Source organism: Oncorhynchus mykiss, chromosome 1, assembly GCF_057628025.1.
Source record: "Oncorhynchus mykiss isolate SJ-2025 chromosome 1, ASM5762802v1, whole genome shotgun sequence".
Classification (NCBI taxonomy): Eukaryota; Metazoa; Chordata; class Actinopteri; order Salmoniformes; family Salmonidae; genus Oncorhynchus; species Oncorhynchus mykiss.
The window spans coordinates 8,865,675-8,886,936 of NC_143022.1; the positions used below are offsets into that span (position 1 = coordinate 8,865,675).

Sequence of the window (21,262 nt, forward strand, 5' to 3'; positions counted from 1 at the left end):
TTTTTAAATCTACGGATAGCCGGGGGCACACCAACACTAATTCACAATCGAAGCGTTTGTGATTAGTGAGTCCACCAGATCAGAGGCAGTAGGGATGACCAGGGATTTTCTTCTTGCTAAGTATGTGAATTTGACCATTTTCCTGTTCTGCTAAGCATTCAAAATGCAACGAGTACTTTTGGGTGTCGGGGAAAATGTATGGAGTAGAAAGTCCATCATTTTCTTTAGGCATGTAGTGGAGTAAAAGTTGCCAAAAACACAAATAGTAAAGTGAATTACAGATACCACAAAAAACTACTTAAGTAGTACTTTAAAGTATTTTTTCTTAAGTACTTTATACCCTATTCCCTATGTAATGTACTACTTTGGACCAGGGATCATTCAGGACTTACTATTTCTGTATCATCACATTGCCACATGACCCATAGTTTTATGTTTACTATCTTTGTGCTTATCAGTAGGCAAGTAGACATGTTTACTATCCTTGCGCTTATCAGTAGGCAAGTAGACATGTTTACTATCTTTGTGCTTATCAGTAGGCAAGTAGACATGTTTACTATCCTTGCGCTTATCAGTAGGCAAGTAGACATGTTTACTATCTTTGTGCTTATCAGTAGGGAAGTAGACATGTTTACTATCCTTGCGCTTATCAGTAGGCAAGTAGACATGTTTACTATCTTTGTGCTTATCAGGAGGCAAGTAGACATGTTTACTATCCTTGTGCTTATCAGGAGGTAAGTAGACATGTTTACTATCCTTGTGCTTATCAGTAGGCAAGTAGACATGTTTACTATCTTTGTGCTTATCAGTAGGCAAGTAGACATGCTTCTGTGTGCCCTGCAAAGGTATAACTCTTCTCTCTCTCTCTCTATCTATCTGTGTGTGTGTGTGTGTGTGTGTGTGTGTTTGTGTGTGTTCTCACTTTCTCTCGTGAACTCAACACCATCCATCATACCCTTCTCTATGCCCCCCCCCCCCCCCCCCCCCCCCCGCCTCTTCCTCCTTGCAGAGAGGCTTCCTTAGATCCACCAAACGTCCCAGTCTCCCCTTCCCTCCCTTCCCTCCCTGGTACTTCCTTAGACACACCAAATGCCACCCTGTCTCCTTTCTCTCCCTGGCCCTCCCCAGAATGGTCTCCTCAGACAAACCCTAGATACAAACTTCAACACGACACACAAACTGCACTCTGTGGTTAGAGTGGTGGAGAGGGGCATCTTGCCATGAGGGTCTTCATCGCCTTCGATGGTTCCTGTGAGCCTTTTGACGTCTCTCCTGACCAGACCGTGGGGAGCGTAAAACTGATGGTCAAGGTAATTAAACCTCTAAGTACTGTAGTTATCTGGTAATATAGCAGTGTTACTCCCCTCTCTCTGTTTGTACACTGAACAGCTATGGGAAAGGAAGATGATTCTAAGAAGCAATTTGTTCATTTGGCTGGTGTCAAGTAAAGTATGTGACTAGTACTTACAATATGTTATGGTTATAACATGGTTATGTGATGGGGTGATAGTACCTACAGTAGGAGATATGGTTATGTGATGGGGCGATAGTACTTACATTAGGAGACATGTGATGGGGCGATAGTACTTACAGTAGGAGACATGTGATGGGATGATAGTACCTACAATAGGAGACATGGTTATGTGATGGGGCAATAGTACTTACAGTAGGAGACATGTGATGGGGCAATAGTACTTACAGTAGGAGACATGTGATGGGGCGATAGTACTTACAGTAGGAGACATGGTTATGTGATGGGATTGAAATTATGATAATCAACAATGTTTATGTAGATTTTATTGTCTATTTTACTATTATAAACTGGGTGGTTCGAGCTCCGAATGCTGATTGGCTGACAGCCGTGGTATTTCACTGGTATGACAAAACATACATTTTTACTGCTCTAATTACATTGGTAACCAGTTTATAATAGCAATAAGGCAACCCGGGCTTCCTGAGTGGCACAGTGGTCTAAGGCACTGCGTAGTACTAGCTGTGCCACTAGAGATCCTGGTTCAGAGCCTGCTCTGTCGCAGCCGGCCGTGACTGGGAGACCCATGGGGCGGCGCACAATTGGCCCAGCGTCATCCGGGTTAGTGGAGGGTTTGGCCGGCAGGGGTGTTCTTGTCCCATCACGCACTAGTGACTCCTGTGGCGGGCCAGGCGCAGTGCACGCAGCAGTGCACGCTGACACGGTCGACACGGCTGGCTTCCAGGTTAAGCGGGCATGGTGTCATGAAGCAGTGTGGCTTGGCTGGGTTGTGTTTCGGAGGACGCACGGCTCTTGGCTCTCGCCTCTCCCAAGTCCATATGGGAGTTGTAGCAATGGGACAAGACTGTAACTACCAATTGGATACCACTAAATTGGAAAAAAAGAAAGAAGTCACCTTGGGGGTTTGTGGTATATGGCCAATATACCTCCGCGTTGCGTTGTGCCTAAGAACAGCCCTTGGCCGTGGTATATTGGCCATATACCACACCTCCTTGGGCCTTATTTCTTAATTGTACACAATTGGACACTTTTACAATTATTGTATGGTAAACATTGACATCTGTCTGGGTGAAACACCCTCCATAATGGGTGTCTGTGTGGGACACCCTTCATTACGGCTCCATCAGTGTTGAGCCCTCTCACTCTGATTGTATGGGACACTCAATTACGGCTCCTTGTGTTTCCAATCTTCTTCCTCTGGCAGGATTACTTCCACGTGCAACTGTCAGACGACAAGCAGGTGAGGTACTTCCTGGAGCTGAGCTATGCTGGTGCCATCCTTCGGGACAGCTGGGTCCTGACAGACGTTGGCATCACCCCTAGCAGTGCCATCTGCTGCCTGCTGAAGGTACCAGCCGAACACCTAGCTGTTTCTACCCGTGCTTGAAAATGCATATCAAAGTGAGCTGGCTATTGCTTGAAACAGCTTCATACTATCATTAACATAAAGTGTTTCAGATATAGTGTGGTGATATATAGTATGGTTATATAGTATGGTTAAATAGTATGATTATATATATTGTGGTAATATATAGTATGGTGATATAGTATGATTATATAGTATGATTATATAGTATGGTTATATAGTATGATTATATAGTATGATTATATAGTATGGTTATATAGTATGATTATATAGTATGGTTATATAGTATGGTGATATATAGTGTGGTGATATATAGTGTGGTGATATATAGTGTGGTGATATATAGTATGGTGATATAGAGTGTGGTGATATATAGTATGGTGATATATAGTGTGGTGATATATAGTGTGGTGATATAGAGTGTGGTAATATATAGTATGGTGATATATATTATGGTGATATATAGTGTGGTGATATATATTATGGTGATATATAGTATGGTGATATATATTATGGTGATATATAGTATGATTATATAGTATGGTGATATATAGTATGGTGATATATATTATGGTGATATATAGTATGGTGATATATATTATGGTGATATATATTATGGTGATATATAGTATGGTGATATATAGTGTGGTGATATATAGTATGGTGATATAGAGTGTGGTAATATATAGTATGGTGATATATATTATGGTGATATATAGTATGGTGATATATATTATGGTGATATATAGTATGGTGATATATAGTATGATTATATAGTATGGTGATATATAGTATGATTATATAGTATGGTGATATATAGTATGGTGATATATATTATGGTGATATATAGTATGGTGATATATATTATGGTGATATATATTATGGTGATATATAGTATGGTGATATATAGTGTGGTGATATATAGTATGGTGATATAGAGTGTGGTAATATATAGTATGGTGATATATATTATGGTGATATATAGTGTGGTGATATATAGTATGGTTATATAGTATGGTGATATATAGTATGGTGATATATAGTGTGGTGATATATAGTATGGTTATATAGTATGATTATATATATTATGGTGAAATATAGTGTGGCAATATATAGTATGGTGATATAGTATGGTTATATAGTATGATTATATAGTATGGTTATATAGTATGATTATATAGTATGGTGATATATAGTATGGTGATATATAGTGTGGTGATATATAGTATGGTGATATATAGTGTGGTGATATATAGTATGGTTATATAGTATGATTATATATATTATGGTGAAATATAGTGTGGCAATATATAGTATGGTGATATAGTATGATTATATAGTATGGTGATATATAGTATGGTGATATATAGTATGGTGATATATAGTGTGGTGATATATAGTGTGGTGATATAGTATGATTATATAGTATGGTGATATATAGTATGGTGATATATAGTATGGTGATATATAGTATGGTGATATATAGTGTGGTGATATATAGTGTGGTGATATAGTATGATTATATATTATGGTTATATATAGCATGGTTATATAGTATGATTATATAGTATGGTTATATAGTATGATTATATAGTATGGTTATATAGTATGGTTATATAGTATGGTGATATAGTATGGTTATATAGTATATATATTATGGTGATATATAGTGTGGTGATATAGTATGGTTAAATAGTATGATTATATATATTATGGTGATATAGAGTGTGGTAATATATAGTATGGTGATATAGTATGGTTATATAGTATGATTATATAGTATGGTTATATAGTATGATTATATAGTATGGTTATATAGTAAGATTGTATAGTATGGTTATATAGTATGATTATATAGTATGGTTATATAGTAAGATTATATAGTATGGTTATATAGTATGATTATATAGTATGGTTATATAGTATGATTAGGTGATTTAGTTAATTCAAACAGGTGCCATTAATACAGGTAATGAGTGGAGGACAGAGGAGCCTCTTAAAGAAGTTACAGGTCTGTGAGAGCCAGAAATCTTGCTTGTTTGTAGGTGACCAAATACTTATTTTCCACCATAATTTGCAAATAAATTCATTAAAAATCCTACAATGTGATTTTTCTGGATTTTTTTTTCTCATTTTGTCTGTCATAGTTGAAGTGTACCTATGATGAAAATTACAGGCCTCTCTCATCTTTTTAAGTGGGAGAACTTGCACAATTGGTGGCTGACTAAATACTTTTTTTGCCCCACTGTATAGTGTGGTGGTATATAGTATGGTGATATATAGTATGTTGAGGTCACCCTGCTTGAGACTTAAAGTAATATTGCCCTTGCTCAACCAAGACCATGGTTATGGTAGAGTGATTGGTTAGTAAGGACACTGCTTTATACCGAGACCATGGTTATGGTAGAGTGATTGGTTAGTAAGAACACTGCTTCATGAGTGTGAAGTGTTGTTGTACAGAGGTCCCTGGGTACATGTCCAGAGCCAGACAGGGACAGAACTCACTCTGTTCCACAAAGTTCTGTGGAAGATTTGCTAACAGAGGAGAGTGGTTATGTATCTAAGTACAAATGTAACCATCAGAATAATGTTTATTTGTGTTCCTTAATCCTTACTTACACATCCCATCATTGACATAGTCAAAGCCAGACCTTCTGTCTGTCTCTCCTTCTTGCTGGTTGACTAGAGTGGAACTCTATAGTATTGTATGGTTGACCTGGGATAGAGCTGAAATGTGGCCCGATGTAGTGTTGTCTTTGTACCAAACACCCTTACAGTCATAAACCTTTTCCCCATGTAATCGCCTCGACCTCAGTCTGGTGTTCGCTAATAGTATCTGAAGAGTCTGTATACCCAGTGGTGTATAGTACAGTAGAGCACAGCAGACTACAGTAAAGTACAGCAGACAGAGTACAGCAGAGTACAGTAGAGTACAGTAGACTACAGTAGAGCACAGCAGAGTACAGTAAAGTACAGCAGACTACAGTAGAGCACAGCAGAGTACAGCAGACTACAGTAGAGTACAGCAGAGTACAGCAGACTACAGTAGAGCACAGCAGACTACAGTAGAGCACAGCAGAGTACAGCAGACAATACAGCAGAGTACAGTAGAGCACAGCAGAGTACAGTAGAGCACAGCAGACTACAGTAGAGTACAGCAGACTACAGTAGAGCACAGCAGAGTACAGTAGAGCACAGCAGAGTACAGTAGAGCACAGCAGACTACAGTAGACTACAGTAGAGCACAGCAGAGTACAGTAGAGCACAGCAGACTACAGTAGACTACAGCAGAGTACAGCAGACTACAGTAGAGCACAGCAGACAGAGTACAGCAGAATACAGCAGAGTACAGCAAAGTACAGCCGAGCACAGCAGGCCGTATAGTAGGAGAAGAAGAGGCCCTTTGGGTTCATTGAAATACATATTCATAATATTTCAGTTAACAATTTAATCTGCACCCAGATTAGTCTTCAATTTAATTTTCACCCAGATTAGTGTTCAATTTAATCTGCACCCAGATTAGTGTTCAATTTAATCTGCACCCAGATTAGTGTTCAATTTAATTTTCACCCAGATTAGTCTTCAATTTAATCTGCACCCAGATTAGTGTTCAATTTAATTTTCACCCAGATTAGTCTTCAATTTAATCAGCACCCAGATTAGTGTTCAATTTAATCTGCACCCAGATTAGTGTTCAATTTAATCTGCACCCAGATTAGTGTTCAATTTAATTTACACCCAGATTAGTGTTCAATGTGATAGAACAAAACTCAGTACAGCACATGAATTAGAAAATGTTGTTACAAATTTGAGCCACGAGATGGTGGTATATTATAAGTTTAAATAGCATGGACCTTTGATTTGTCTCTGGATAGAAATTGCCCTTGGGCACAGATCTAGGATCAGTTTACTCTCACCAAATCCTAACCTTTACCATTAGCAGTAAAAACACAAACCAGACCTAAGATCAGTGCAAAGGAGCCACTTCATCTTACCCCTGTAATTATATGACTCCTAACTTATATATACTGAGTGTACCAAACATTAGAAACACCTTCCTAATATTGAGTTGCACCACGCCTTTTGCCATCAATTCTTTAACCTGTCCGCTCCCCTTCATCTACACTGAAGTGGATTTAACAAGTGACATCATTAAGGGATCATAGCTTTCACCTGGATTCACCTGGTCAGTCTTTGTCATGGAAATAACAGGTGTTCATAATGTTTTGTTTACTCGGTGTATAAACACAACATAGGTATTTATGTAAAACAAGTGAATTAACTGTATGTCCATGGTCTTATACTTCAGCGGGAGCCGGTGGTGCGTGTGTTCAGTGCCGTGACGGGGGAGACCCTCTCAGTCTTGGGCACTGTGTTTCTCCTGAGTACGTCTGTGGCCAGGCTCATGACCCTGGTGTCCCAGCAGTGTGGGCTTCCCGTCAGCTCCTTCAGACTGAGCTCTCCCACCGGCCTGCAACTCTACGACTGCAACCGGCTGCACGACTACGCCATTGACCTGGGTATGGCCTTCCTTGTGCAGTAGATCAATGGTCCTCTGGCTCAACACCTTATGGATGTAACACAGAGACAAATGGACTGTATGGAACACATTCTTGGTTCATGGAAACCAGGAGGACAACCTGCATGTGTCTCTGTCTCCCAGGGGCTACTCTACGGTTGGACACCTGGCATGGGTGGGCGGAGTTCCTCAGAGGCTGCTTCCTGGGACACAGACTGACCGTCCAACGACACCTGTCTAGGGAGAGACCTGTGAGGTCAGAATACACATCTACACACTGAACTGTATGATAGACTTACTATCAACAGTGATGGTACTGAACCTTTATATAGCTTACAATAATGGTACTGACCCTGTATATAGCTTACAATGATAGTACTGACCCTGTATATAGCTTACAATAATGGTACTGACCCTGTATATAGCTTACAATAATGGTACTGACCCTGTATATAGCTTACAATGATAGTACTGACCCTGTATATAGCTTAATAATGGTACTGACCCTGTATATAGCTTACAATAATGGTACTGACCCTGTATATAGCTTACAATGATAGTACTGACCCTGTATATAGCTTACAATAATGGTACTGACCCTGTATATAGCTTACAATAATGGTACTGACCCTGTATATAGCTTACAATGATGGTACTGACCCTGTATATAGCTTACAATGATGGTACTGACCCTGTATATAGCTTACAATGATGGTACTGACCCTGTATATAGCTTACAATAATGGTACTGACCCTGTATATAGCTTACAATAATGGTACTGACCCTGTATATAGCTTACAATAATGGTACTGACCCTGTATATAGCTTACAATAATGGTACTGACCCTGTATATAGCTTATATTCTCGTGTTTTTTTCCTTCATACGTTTTTTCTCTTACCCTGATATTTAATACTGCATTGTGGGAAAGAGCTTGCAAGTAAGCATTTTACTGTACTGTTTTATAACCCACTGTATCTTGTGAACTTGACAAAATAAATAAATAAATACATAAATACATATAAATACATTGATTCTGTATTATTCCAGGTTCCAGCTCCGGGTGGCACTCTACATCGCTGCTTCTCTGGGCCACCTGGACCTGGCCGGCTGGCTGCTGGAGAGGGGGGTGCGTGTCATTGAGCCGGTGGGGGTTCACCCTTACCGTGAGTGGTGCCACCAGACGGCCCACCCCGACGTCGCCAAGTGTCCCGCTGTCGCCTCCATCGAGCGAGGCCAGCTCACCATCCTCAAACTCTGTATCGCCAGCAGCGTTCTGACCCTTGCCTGTCAGGATCCCCAGGGTCATGACCCCCCGAGGATCGCCCTTCAGTACGGCCACAGGGAGCGTGTGAGTCACCTGGCCACCAAGCTGTGCTCTGTGGTGGTCCTCCCAGGTATGGCCCTGCCCATGCGGACATACCTCCAGATAAAGGGCTGGGTGAGGCTGGGGCAGAGGAGGGCAGCATCCAGGCACTGCATGGGCCTCAACAGGGCTCCGTTCAGGACCAGGGTGGGCGACACGGTCCTGGTGGACGGCTTCACCCTCCCCAAGATGTCCTCCAAGCCCAGGAGGAGTGAGGCCAAGGCGGGTATCAGGGTGATGTCCACAGCCTCTCGACGTTTGACCCCCATCAACTGCCCATCTCATGTAACCTGCCCGCTCCGCGCCCTGGCATCCCAGGATAAACCTCTTCAACTACCGAAGCAACACCCTGTGGCCACGAGGGATGAAAGAGAGAAGAAGAGGGGATGTGGAGGGAAGGGATGTGAGGAGGATGAGAGTGGGGATCAGAACAGCAACCAATGGAGGAGCAGAGTCCCGCTCCCGCCCATTTCCAGAGACACCAATCTCAGACCTGTGTTTGCCTCACCAAACTCCGCCCAGATCCTCACCACCTCACTGGAGGCCTTTTCTCTCCACTGCGACCGCACACCCAGAGAAAACGCCATATACTGTTTGGCCTTGGCCAGGTTAGTCCAAGTTTAAATGACAGCTACGGTGAATATGAATATTTCTCTGGAGGTTTCTTATGAAAGGTGTGAATACTGTCAGAAGAAGCCTCCTATAATCAGTGGTGTTGGGGGGGGGGGGGGACACATGTAAAAGCTGTTTACACACTTTTTATTTTATTTTGTGCAAGCATTTACCCACCTTTTGTGGAAGATGCATTGAAAGTAGAGGGAGCGTTACTTCTTTAATCCTGAACGGCAATCAGCATTTACCAGTCAATGGTTTTACCACTACATCACTGCCTATGATATACCCTTATCCTCCCTGAATAGATTTCAGTACAAACAAATCATGAGCCAACCATCATGCTTAGAAGGTACATAGTCAAATCAAATCAACTCAAACTTTAATTTGTCACATGCGCTGAATACAACAAGTGTAGATCTTTCCGTGAAATGTTTACTTTACAAGCCCTTAACAAACAGTGCAGTTCAAGAAGAGTTAAGAGAATATTTACCCAATAAACTAAAGTAACAAATAATAAAACATTTGAACTTGTCCGGTGGCCATTTGATTAATTGTTCAGCAGTCTTATGACTTGGGGTTAGAAGCTGTTATAGGTTTACCCTAACAAGTCCTGAAACAAATCATGAGCCAACTATCATGCTTAGAAGGTATATAGTGTCAGTCTTCTTGGTTCACCCTAACAAGTTGTTTCAGTATGGGGAGAGGATAGAATGTAAGGGCGCTTCATTAATGTATTGAGGCCATTACATATACAGTATTTCACAATGCTAGGACACAGATTTGGTCTCCTAACCTTGTTCTGGTTGATTGACTCTCTAACAGTGCCTTCACACAGAGACCATGGTTGCAGCAGCTGAATGTAGCGCGGACTCTGTCCAGGAGGAGTGCTCAGCACATTGGGTAGACACCAGGATCCTGGTCATTAGGCAGATTAAACATACTGAAACAAGGAGGGACAACCTGGAATTGTCCAAAAAGGAACTCTTATTTGAGTTTTTATTTTTATTTTTTACAGTGAACAAGATGAGACTTTGGAACGGATGATGCCTGAAACAATGCGGACGACTTAGAATTTTGTTCCTTTGGATGAGGCTTATAGATATAGTCAGTACTGTGTTTGATTTGTGTGCAGAAAGTTTACAACGGCAGGCAGTGGATTCTCAGTCATTCCTCTCAAGTAACAAAAAACGTATCATATTTCACTGGCTATTTGTAGTAGCCAAATGTGAATGGAATTATTATTATTCTAGAATCATTCAGTTGACTGAATGTGACTATGTGATTGTACTGTATGTGATTGTACTGAATGTGACTATGTGATTGTACTGAATGTGGTTGTACTGTACGTGATTGTAAGTGTTTGACATGGGTCTAATTGAGGCCCCCCCCCCCCCCCCCCACACTTAACACTAGTTTTTATCCATAGAAATCCTCACTTGCTGATGAAGACCTATAGTGGTTGAAATCAATGTAAAATACAGTATGAACACTGCTGCCTTAAAACTATTTTATTAAGATGTGGATCATTATTGCTCATTTAAATGAGTCTGTGCAGTGTCAAAATAATACACCTGATACATAAGGGGGGGAAAAATGCTAAAAATACCACAAGACATGAAATAATGGCATTATGGGAAAATAATACATACTGTATTTCACATAGAGTATTTGACAAACTCTTTATTTACGTTACAAAACTGACAACTACTGTGACGATGTGTTAGCACAGCATGTGTCATCATTCCCCTGCAGTGTGTGGATTTACACAGCAACATAGCAGACAGCTTAAATAGTTTAGTTTTATTTAACCTTTATTTCACTAGACAAGTCGGTTAAGAACACATTTTTATTTACAATGATGGCCAAACCCGGACGACGCTGGGCCAATTATGCGGCACAATATGGGACTCCCAATCACTTGGGACTGGGAAGGATACCAAATCCAATATCACACACTTCTTCCTTAGTATTCTGAGAACTGTCAGATAGCTGTGAGAGCTATGAGTGGATCGTGGACCCATGCATAAATGATAACTTTGCTGTAACTCAGTGGGGCAAGTAGAACGTCCGGGTTAGTGTATGTGCATTATCTGGACAGTTGATTGTCTTTGTCTCAAAGCCTTTCCATTTCTGGGGTATTGAAGAAGCTTCTGATCTCAACCTTCTTGACAGGTAAGAAACACTTGGTTAGTGTATGTGTCTTATCCAATGGGTTGTCAGGTGAACGTTGAAGATGCTTCTTGGAGGTGATCTAATGATGTCATTGAATCGATGTCATTGAGTTGCTCACTGGACAAGACAATTATTCACTGAAAATTAAATCTGTCTTTCATTTCACTTATGTTGATACTTGATTGGCTATTTGCTGTCTTTTGAAAATCCAAAAATAAATATAACTGTTTTATGAAGCACTTGTAGACATTCATTGTTTTCAAAATCATATTTTCAGCAAAACAGATACATACTTTTACAATATGACATCAAATCAAATAAAAATAAAGTAAGTGATATGTAAATGATTGGCAAAAGGCTCCAACCACCCAAGTCATAGACTGTTCACTCTGCTACCACATGGCAAGCGATACGAGAGCACCAAGTCTGGGACAAAAGGCTCCTTAACAGCTTCTACCCCCAAGTCATTAGACTGCTGAACAGCTTCTACCCCCAAGTCATTAGACTGCTGAACAGCTTCCACCCCCAAGTCATTAGACTGCTGAACAGTTTCCACCCAAGTCATTAGACTGCTGAACAGCTTCTACCTCCAAGTCATTAGACTGCTGAACAGCTTCCACCCCCAAGTCATTAGACTGCTGAACAGCTTCTACCCCCAAGTCATTAGACTGCTGAACAGCTTCTACCTCCAAGTCATTAGACTGCTGAACAGCTTCCACCCTCAAGTCATTAGACTGCTGAACAGCTTCTACCCCCAAGTCATTAGACTGCTGAACAGCTTCCACCCCCAAGCCATTAGACTGCTGAACAGCTTCTACCCCCAAGTCATTAGACTGCTGAACAGCTTCTACCCCCAAGTCATTAGACTGCTGAACAGCTTCCACCCCCAAGTCATTAGACTGCTGAACAGCTTCTACCCCCAAGTCATTAGACTGCTGAACAGCTTCTACCCCCAAGTCATTAGACTGCTGAACAGCTTCTACCCCCAAGTCATTAGACTGCTGAACAGCTTCTACCCCCAAGTCATTAGACTGCTGAACAGCTTCTACCCCCAAGTCATTAGACTGCTGAACAGCTTCTACCCCCAAGTCATTAGACTGCTGAACAGCTTCTACCCCCAAGTCATTAGACTGCTGAACAGCTTCTACCCCCAAGTCATTAGACTGCTGAACAGCTTCTACCCCCAAGCCATAAGGCTGCTGAACAGCTTCTACCCCCAAGCCATAAGACTGATGAACAGCTTCTACCCCCAAGTCATTAGACTGCTGAACACCTTCTACCCCCAAGCCATAAGACTGCTGAACAGCTTCTACCCCCAAGTCATTAGACTGCTGAACAGCTTCTACCCCCAACTCATTAGACTGCTGAACGTTAATTAAATGGCCACCTGCACTATTTGCATTGACCCCCTTTGTTATTGATGTATTTTTCTAATTGTTTTCCACTGACTCTCTTGAATTGGCTCGATGCACACTCACTACACTCTACCCACACATTCACTGTGACACTGACCGACTTTCACACTAGCGGCTGCTACTGTGTTTATTATCTATCCTGATTGCCTAGTCACTTTTACCCTTACCTACATGTACATACTGTATTACCTCAACTACCTCGCACCCATGCACATTGACTCGGTACTGGTACTCCTTGTATATAGCCTTGTTATTGTTATTGTGTTACTATTTAGAAAATATTTTCTTACTTTTTAACTCTGCATTGTTGGGAATGGGCTCGTAATAAAGCATCTCACAGTTGTTTTCGGCATATGTGACCAATACGATTAGTTTTTCATCTGAAAAAATGAATGTTCTCGTTGTTATAATGAGGAATTTATTTAAATAATTTGGTTTTCCTTGAAGATTTGAATGGGCTGAGAAAGCCTTTCGTGATGGATCTAGACAATCTGGTGAAAAGGGAGGGTTTGCGACTCTTCTCTTCAAGTGGGAAGGACGATGCGATATCATAAATTCCCTCTGGAGAAAAGGAGCCATGAGATGTTGTCATCGTCTCTGCAACGAAAGACCATCCAGCATGCCATCAATTTACATTTTTACTCATTTATCAGACACTCTTATCCAGAAAGACTTACAAGGAGCAATTAGGATTAAGTGCCTTGCTCAAGAGCACATTGACAGATTTTGCCTCGTGAACTCAGGGATTCTGAACCAGCAACCTATCGGTTACTGGCCCAACCTCTTAACCCACTAGGCTACCACCCAGCCCACAGTACAGTATGTCATAGGTAACAACTCAGAGGAGTACAACGTCTTTCCAAATGAATTAGTGGAATGGTAAAGGGATAATGTCTCAGTCTTGACTGAGCAGCAGCCTAAACAGCAGGAGGGCTTACCTGTAAAGTACACAGTAGGGGAAATGTTCTGAGGCTGGTACTCCAGAGACTCTTGAGGACAGAGGTTCTTACTAACGTTCTTGGAACCCTGGTTGGTGGGAAAAGGCACATTAAAACAAACTGAAATGTTTTCGATATCTTAAAGTACAGCATATCAACTGCAAAGAAGCAGTGCAATGCCATGACACAAAGAATCATATAAAAGGTCAACAGCAGTGTTATTCATGAAAGATGTATGTGTACTATACCTTTGTATTGAAGGTGAGGACCTGCTCTCCAGTACTGCTGATGGTATCCCTTTCCAAATCAAACACGCCTTCTACAATGTCACTGGTGGCCACGCTGGTAGCGGACTCAAAATAACATTTAGCAGTGGCTTTGGTGATCATTTGAAGAATGACCATGCAAGTAGAAGTCTTTGGATCGTTCTGGACTGAAACATCAAAGTTTATGTTTTCATACTCATCTGACCACTGTCTCAGGAAGCACTTCACTGTCTCTTCAGCAAATATCTGGAGAAGCTGAGAGGAGAGCTCCTTGGATATGGCACATTGTTCATTTCCCCATTTCAGCCTTGAAAGAATGGAGTCTGAAGCACTTCTGGCTGCTGCCAATGTTAAGGCCTGTGGAGTGCTGTGGCTGTCCTGAAGGGCTATCACTTTATCCAACAATTCATGGCTGAAAATGTGGATGGTCCAAGTGGAAATGATTTTTCTCAATTTCCTAACAGCAGATCGGAGGTCGTCAAGATGTGAAGCACCCTGTCCATCTTCCTGTGTGTTCTCAACACTTTCCACCATAATGTCCACTACCACCCCAGCAGCTTGCCTGACTTTGTCCACAAAGGTTACAGGAAGTAAGTCCTCTGTGTGAAAGAAGTCCTCAATGATTGTGTTTCTAACAATGGGAAAGTCAATCTGAGCAGGAAACTCAGTGGGGATGGGAGTCCCGGGTAAAGCAAAGTGCCATTTCGACTGCCTTAATTTTGAAGTAGGTGTTAGAGAGATGGGGGAGCGTGAAGAAGAGGTATTTCTTGTATTTTGGCTGTCAGCACTCCTACAACGGATCGTGTCAATATCCTCCAGCATGGATCCTGAGAGCTCAGTGGTTTTAGGTAGTAATTTGTGCGGAATGTCCACACAGGCATCGTTTCCACCAGGTGTAACACTGCTCTGGTTGACCTCAAGATGGCCGAGACTTGCTCTTTGTGATGCAGGACTGCTTTGATATGTAAAGATTTGGATTGAACCAAGTGTTGTGTCTGATCTTTGAAGATCTTTTCTGAGAAACTCCGTAATCTTACTTTGCAGACTGTTGTAGATGTTACGAGCAACAGACCAGATTCTTTTCTCAGAAACCTGTCCAGTGGTGAGCAGGGAGGTTCCAGATACCATGTCAGATGATTGGGTGGTCTGGGTGAGCTCCTGCTGGTCTTTCACCATGGTTTGTATAATATCAGTAGATGTGGTGGATGTAGATACAGACTGGAGGTACTTATCTGTTGTACCTTCCTCCACAATGTTAAATGATCTAGAGAGGACCTCACTCACTCCTTTCTCAGCTTTGGTTTGGAACTCATGACTAGAGAGTTTTTGGAGGCTCTTTGTTGAAAGACTGTGGGAAGATGCAATGCCTTTGGAGGCAGCCGTGCTGCAATCTAGACTTACTGGAGAGGTTCGCTCAGGAGAACCTTGGAGACGTTCAAACATGTCTTCACATGGTGTTGGGGACCTTGACAAGGAGATGTCCTTCAGCTGAGACAGAACACCACCTACCAACATGTTGACCTCAAGGGACATATCAGATATTTTCTTTCTTACTGTGGAGAAGCAAGGTGCATTTGATGCCTGATCTTCGCATGAGGTCAAGATTGTTGAAATGACCTCTTTGGTACTATTGGTCAGTAGAGCCTCGTCTGTTTCAGTCCAGAGAAGTTTTGAACTCTCGCTGACACCCCTGTGTAGAGCCACTTCAAGGTTCAAACTGTGCAAGTGAGGCACACTCTTACTAGCTTGCCTCAAGTCCTGGCTTGCCAAACAAATGTGCTCCTTAGTCCCAAGATGTCCAGAGTCCTCTGTGGGTATATGACTAGACATTCTGCTCAGCATGTCTGACCTCCGCTGATGAATGATGAAGTCCTTTAATGTCTTCTGAATATTGTTATATAAACTAGTGGTAGCAGACCAGATCCTGCTCTGTAGCTTTTGTGCATTTTCCTGGAGGTCAGGTTCTCTCTCCTCTACTTCTGCAGGTTGCGCCAAGCTCTGCAGGTCTTCCACAAATGTTTCAATGATGCCAAAGGCAGCAGAATCCGCACAAATATCCTTTGACCATGTGTACTGGTTTTGAATGGAACAATACCTGGATGCTACAGAATAAGCAGGCTGTGCACTAGTTAAGCTACTGGAGGACTTTTTAACTAGGAACTCACTCACTGCTTGAGTGGCATTTCTCTTAAATTCCTCACTTGAGAGTTTTCTAATACAATCTAACAGACTAGTCAAAGAAGCTGTGGCCTTACTTCTGCTGTCCTCAATTTGACAGGGGAACTCACATACTATTGGTGATGAGGCCCTGGAATGGGCAATATCCCCAAGCTGAGCCAGAACACCCTCTACAAATTTCTCTCTCTCAATAGAGAAGCCTGATCCTTTTTCTCCAACAGTGTACAGGGGGTCCTCCTTTGACACCTCAGTGTTGTACACGACCAGAAGCTCTGAGATGACTTCTTTGGTGCAAGTTGTCAGAAGGAGCTTGCTTTCTTCTGACTCAGTTTTTGCCCAAAGAAGTTTTGAGCACTCACTTAGGCCTCTTTGTAAAGTAACTTCACCAGTGGACTCTGGCAACTGAGGCTCACTCTTACTGGGCCTATACGTCATGTCTAAGCAAGGAAGTGGAACTGTCTCCTTAAACTCAGCATTTGTGATGTTATCATCAGATGTGACAATGCTCTTTAAGGCACATCGCTGAAGCTTGCTGAAATAATCTTTCAAGTTGTTTTGGATGCTGTGGTAAATGTGAACAGCAGCAGACCAGGCACTCTTCTGTTGGGGACTCTCTTCAGATTCAGCCAAGGACTTCATATCTGACACGAAAGTCTTAACAACTACTGACGCTGCTGAGCCCACTGGGTGAATTGACTCTGTCTTTACAATGCCAGACAATGTTTGACCTGATACAGCACCTGTTAACTCAGACTGAATGACTGAACTAGGAAAGCTCAAACTACTGACTTTTTTGTCAAGAACTCCACTCACTGCTTGTATTGCTGATGTTTGAAACTCCCGGCTGGAGAGTTTTTGGATGCTCTTAGATGTGAGCGTGCAGGAGGAACCAGATTCACCAATATTGTAGCTGGTCTCGTATTTCCTTATCAGGGCATCAAGATCCTCAATGAAGCCAACATGCGATGCCAAAAACGTGATCTTGTCCTTCAGATCTTCCAGCAAATTCTGTTCGTTCTCGTCAACAAAAGCCACCATTGTGTCAGAGATCATGGTCATGACTTGCCCTGTTAGACTCTTGCTCTCTTGGTCAACTTTTTCAAGTTTAGCAGCCAGCTCTCTCACCATGCTCTCAGTCACCTTGGTCTGTGAGTCTCCCCTTACCGGTGTCACTACAGAGGTTTGGCTAGCGGAGGCACTCTTAACGACCACTGATAAGGCCGACTTGACATCTTTAGCCAACTCTGCCATTACAGCAGGGGTTAGCATCATAGAGCCTGCACTTCCAGATGGAGAATTGGACATGCATGCAAGTTTGGATAGAGAACCTTGCAGGCTGTCCTGCACACAGGTGACAAGGGTGTCCTCTGAGACACCTAAGAGGACTTGTAGCGTCTCAGAGTTGGTTGTTTTCTTCTGCACATCAGACAGAGAGGTTAGAGTCCTTGGGAAAAAAACCGCAGAAATCATCAAAGTCAAACAAATAATATGTAAGGCTGTGATGCACATTCAGTGTGTCAAATACATCTGCACCATTGAAAACAATGAGGAAAACGCTGCTGTTTCTCTGAGAAAAAACCTTAGTGTGATGTCAGCCTAACTGCTTAATTTCTAAAGCCCAATAAAATGTATTTTGTATAAGTCATTTGTATTGAAACTGGCCTGTAGATATCTATCTATCCTGGCAATATCTATCCTCTACAAAAATCCAAATTGCTATAAACTTCAAATACTGTAACTTCTAATAACTTCAAGGACAATCATAAATACAAGGCTGTTTGAAGAAATGTTAAAGGGAAATTTCTAAATGTTTCAACTTCATATTCATCATCTCCAGCACCACCCCAACATCAGCATATGTGAAAAATGGGCATTTCTATGTTTTGTAGTAAAAAAGAAAGAGGAAGATAAGTGTTTTCTATGACATCATCAACCAATTAGCAGGCAATGCCTACTCATAATTGGTTAAAAATCACACGATGCACACTGATGATGTCATTAGAATCTAGAGCTGAGCATTTAACCAACATTTTTGTTATTTTTCGGTTTTTAAACAACTAATTGACCGACGTCGGCTCAATTATTTGAATTCCATATAGTTAATTTTTTTCTTCTTCTGTGAGCTCGATGCTCAGTTTCTGTAGAGATAAATCAGATCAAGCACGAACTATGCAATGTAGTAGGGAGTTGTAGTTTCCAACAGGCCAATATTCTACATAGTTTAGCACAGAAAATACGGCAATTAATTCCCATAATCCATTGCACGCCCACTTGCTTGTCCACTCTGTGTGGAGCAGATACGGAAACCTCATTGACTGAGACGGAGAGACGAGAGAATGCATGAGAGAGATAAAAAGCAGTTGCGTTGCGAGGATCCTCTACCTGGAAATACATGATCTAAGTGATTGACAGTTGGTGTTCAGCGGTCATAAAAGTAGGTCTTATTTACTTAGAAGAACTACTAAAATAGTGATTTTGTCAGACAGAATAAGCAGCAGCTCTATAGAGATGAGTTGATGACTTGGAATGAAATAATAAAGTCATCAAATAAATATTTTATATGAGAAAGTAAATGATGGTTGATAAGTCATAAACAGTAATGGACAGTCACTACCATCATGGGACTTGTATTCATTGTTTTATTATGTGTTGTTACAGCATTCAACACACATAATCCATAGTGCATTCAATGTCTAAAAAAAGTATTGAAATCCAAAACCGTGATTATTTTTTAAATATTTGAATGGAAACCAAACCAACCTCAAAAAGCACTAATTTCTCAGCACTATTGGAAACAGTTACGTCCCTCTATATTTTTTTTACTACAAAGCATGGAAATGTGTAATTTTCACATATGGTGATGCTGGAGATGAATACGAAGTTGTTAAATTTCCCTTTAAGAACATACCTCATGGCCCCCTTGGGCAGGTAGCTTCCACTGCCCAGACTGCCCTTAGTCAGGTAAATCTCCTTGAACTTAAGTTGTGATTCCTGTTCTTCTTCCTCTTCCTGCTCCATACAGTTGGAGGAAGGGTAGGGAGTCGGGATGCGAAAGCTATTGTAAGACTTTCGACTGCCTGGCCTCTTAGGTACACCAGCCTCAGTAAATCTCACGCGGGACTTGGTGTTAGTCTTATCGTCTAACAGACTGGTGAGTGACGCTGTGAGAGTTCTCTGTGACAATGGAGAGGAGGCAGCATCTTGGATGCCCAGTAGTTCGTAAAGACCTGGGATGATGATCTGCATCAGCTTGTCCGATAAAAACTGGACAATCCTCAGACACAAGCCGGCAAGCTGTTGTTTTGTCAGCTGTATTCCAGAAACAGAAGAAGTGTTTTAAAATGTTGCATAGTGCGTCTTTTTAAAGCTTATGAACAAGGTTAAACATTAGGCAGAGTTTTCATGGTAATCTAATTAAATTGTCAGTAACATGATCTTACCGGGTCAAACATGCCCTCACGAATCCCCCTCCATTGCCTGAAAACAATATTGTTATAAATGTTGTCATATCAGGATGCGTGGCAGAATTGTTTTTATTTAATTATTTGCCTGATCGTGAAGTTATACTTGCTTTGTGTCAGTTGTTTTGGCAAAATTGCAATGTGACAACTTTTCTAGCACTGAACATTTTTTTCCGATTGATCAGTTTCTAATTTGATCCTATTTCCTTGAAGGTGTGATAGTACCAAAGAAAACAGAACATACTTCTCAGTTAGGTTTTGAAGGAAGTCCATAAGTGTCAGATGTTCCACATTGTTGAGCTTTCCCTCTTCTGTGGTTTCCATCACTGAGGTTGCTCTGCTCCTGGTACAATTGCTCTGCTCCTGGTAGAAATGTAATTATATTGCAAATAATCAAACTTAATAAACAACATATCATACTGAAATAATTATTAACTGTTAAAGAGTGGAGGAGCATTGGCAACGTTGGGCCAATTAAACAACTGCAACACAACAGAGATGGTTGTGGTATGTCAACATTGCCAATGATAGCATCACTATAACATTTTATTGGATTAATGTTGTAATATGAAATGACAAGGTCAACTTACCATCTCATTGACAGCTTCAGAGGTCAGGTGGTCATCCATCACACAGACAGGCAGGTCTAGAGACTGGGACAAGGCTCTATGGTCATAACCAGGAGAGAATGGAAACATCAGAGCAGTCCCAATGGCAGAATCTAACCACTGTCTTCATGTCAAAAGCCTCACTCACTCATTTGCTTTGTCAAACCTACCCCTTAGAATGACTTCGATATTAAAAACCCAGGCTTTCCTAAAATGTTTACCTCAGCCAGTCTAGAACCCAGGTGTGTCTACAAAACACATGTACTCCTCCATAAGGTTCATGGCTTGCCTATTGTTTTATCCCAGTACAAGAGGGGCAACTGGATTCAGGATTAAACACAAGCAGTCTTTAAGGTATATCTTATTACAGTTTAGGCCTACCTTATTATTTTCTTCCATCTGGCAATATCATTTTAAGGAATGAAATCTGTTTTGTTGCTAGTATTATTAGTAACTGTAGGAAAATACAGCTGTAGAGTACAAGAATCAGCTACTTTCTGAAGGGCAGCCAAGCTCATAAGCAATTTAGAAGCTACAGACAATTATGACAAAATTGGAACACATGAATGCGTCACAAACGCCTTGTGGTCACATGTTATTTTAGGGCGTGGCTCCGCATTCGTGACCGGTTCTCTTATTTCTATTTCCCGGTATCCGTTAGTGCTGGAATTTGCCATTAATACTTTTCTCATGCCGAAACCGGATTAAATACATACCGGTAGTTAAATGACAAAAAATATGATATTCGCAATGTCATTAAGCAACAACAACAACAAAAACATAAATAGCTACTACAATTTCTAAACATGATTTTGTCATCAGTTCAGTACCATTTGTTTGATTTTGTGGACCCACGACTAGACTTT

At 41.4% G+C, this 21,262-nt stretch overlaps 1 protein-coding gene and 1 pseudogene across 1 annotated transcript; one reads left to right on the forward strand and one right to left on the reverse strand.

Annotated features, from left to right (window-relative positions):
- Positions 1–1,220: 1,220 nt before the first annotated feature.
- LOC149985355 (protein ANKUB1-like) lies at positions 1,221–10,428 on the forward strand (annotated as a pseudogene).
- A 2,921-nt stretch (positions 10,429–13,349) lies between these two features.
- On the reverse strand, positions 13,350–20,450 carry LOC149985356 (uncharacterized). Its single transcript, XM_090236323.1, has 6 exons — positions 20,379–20,450; positions 20,033–20,151; positions 19,768–19,804; positions 19,236–19,636; positions 13,884–17,771; positions 13,350–13,542 (listed from the first exon to the last, which is right to left on the reverse strand). Exons 1-5 carry the CDS (start codon positions 20,415–20,417, stop codon positions 14,126–14,128), a joined length of 4,242 nt encoding a protein of 1,413 aa, XP_090092449.1. The 5' UTR covers positions 20,418–20,450; the 3' UTR covers positions 13,350–13,542; positions 13,884–14,125.
- Between the last annotated feature and the right edge of the window lie 812 nt (positions 20,451–21,262).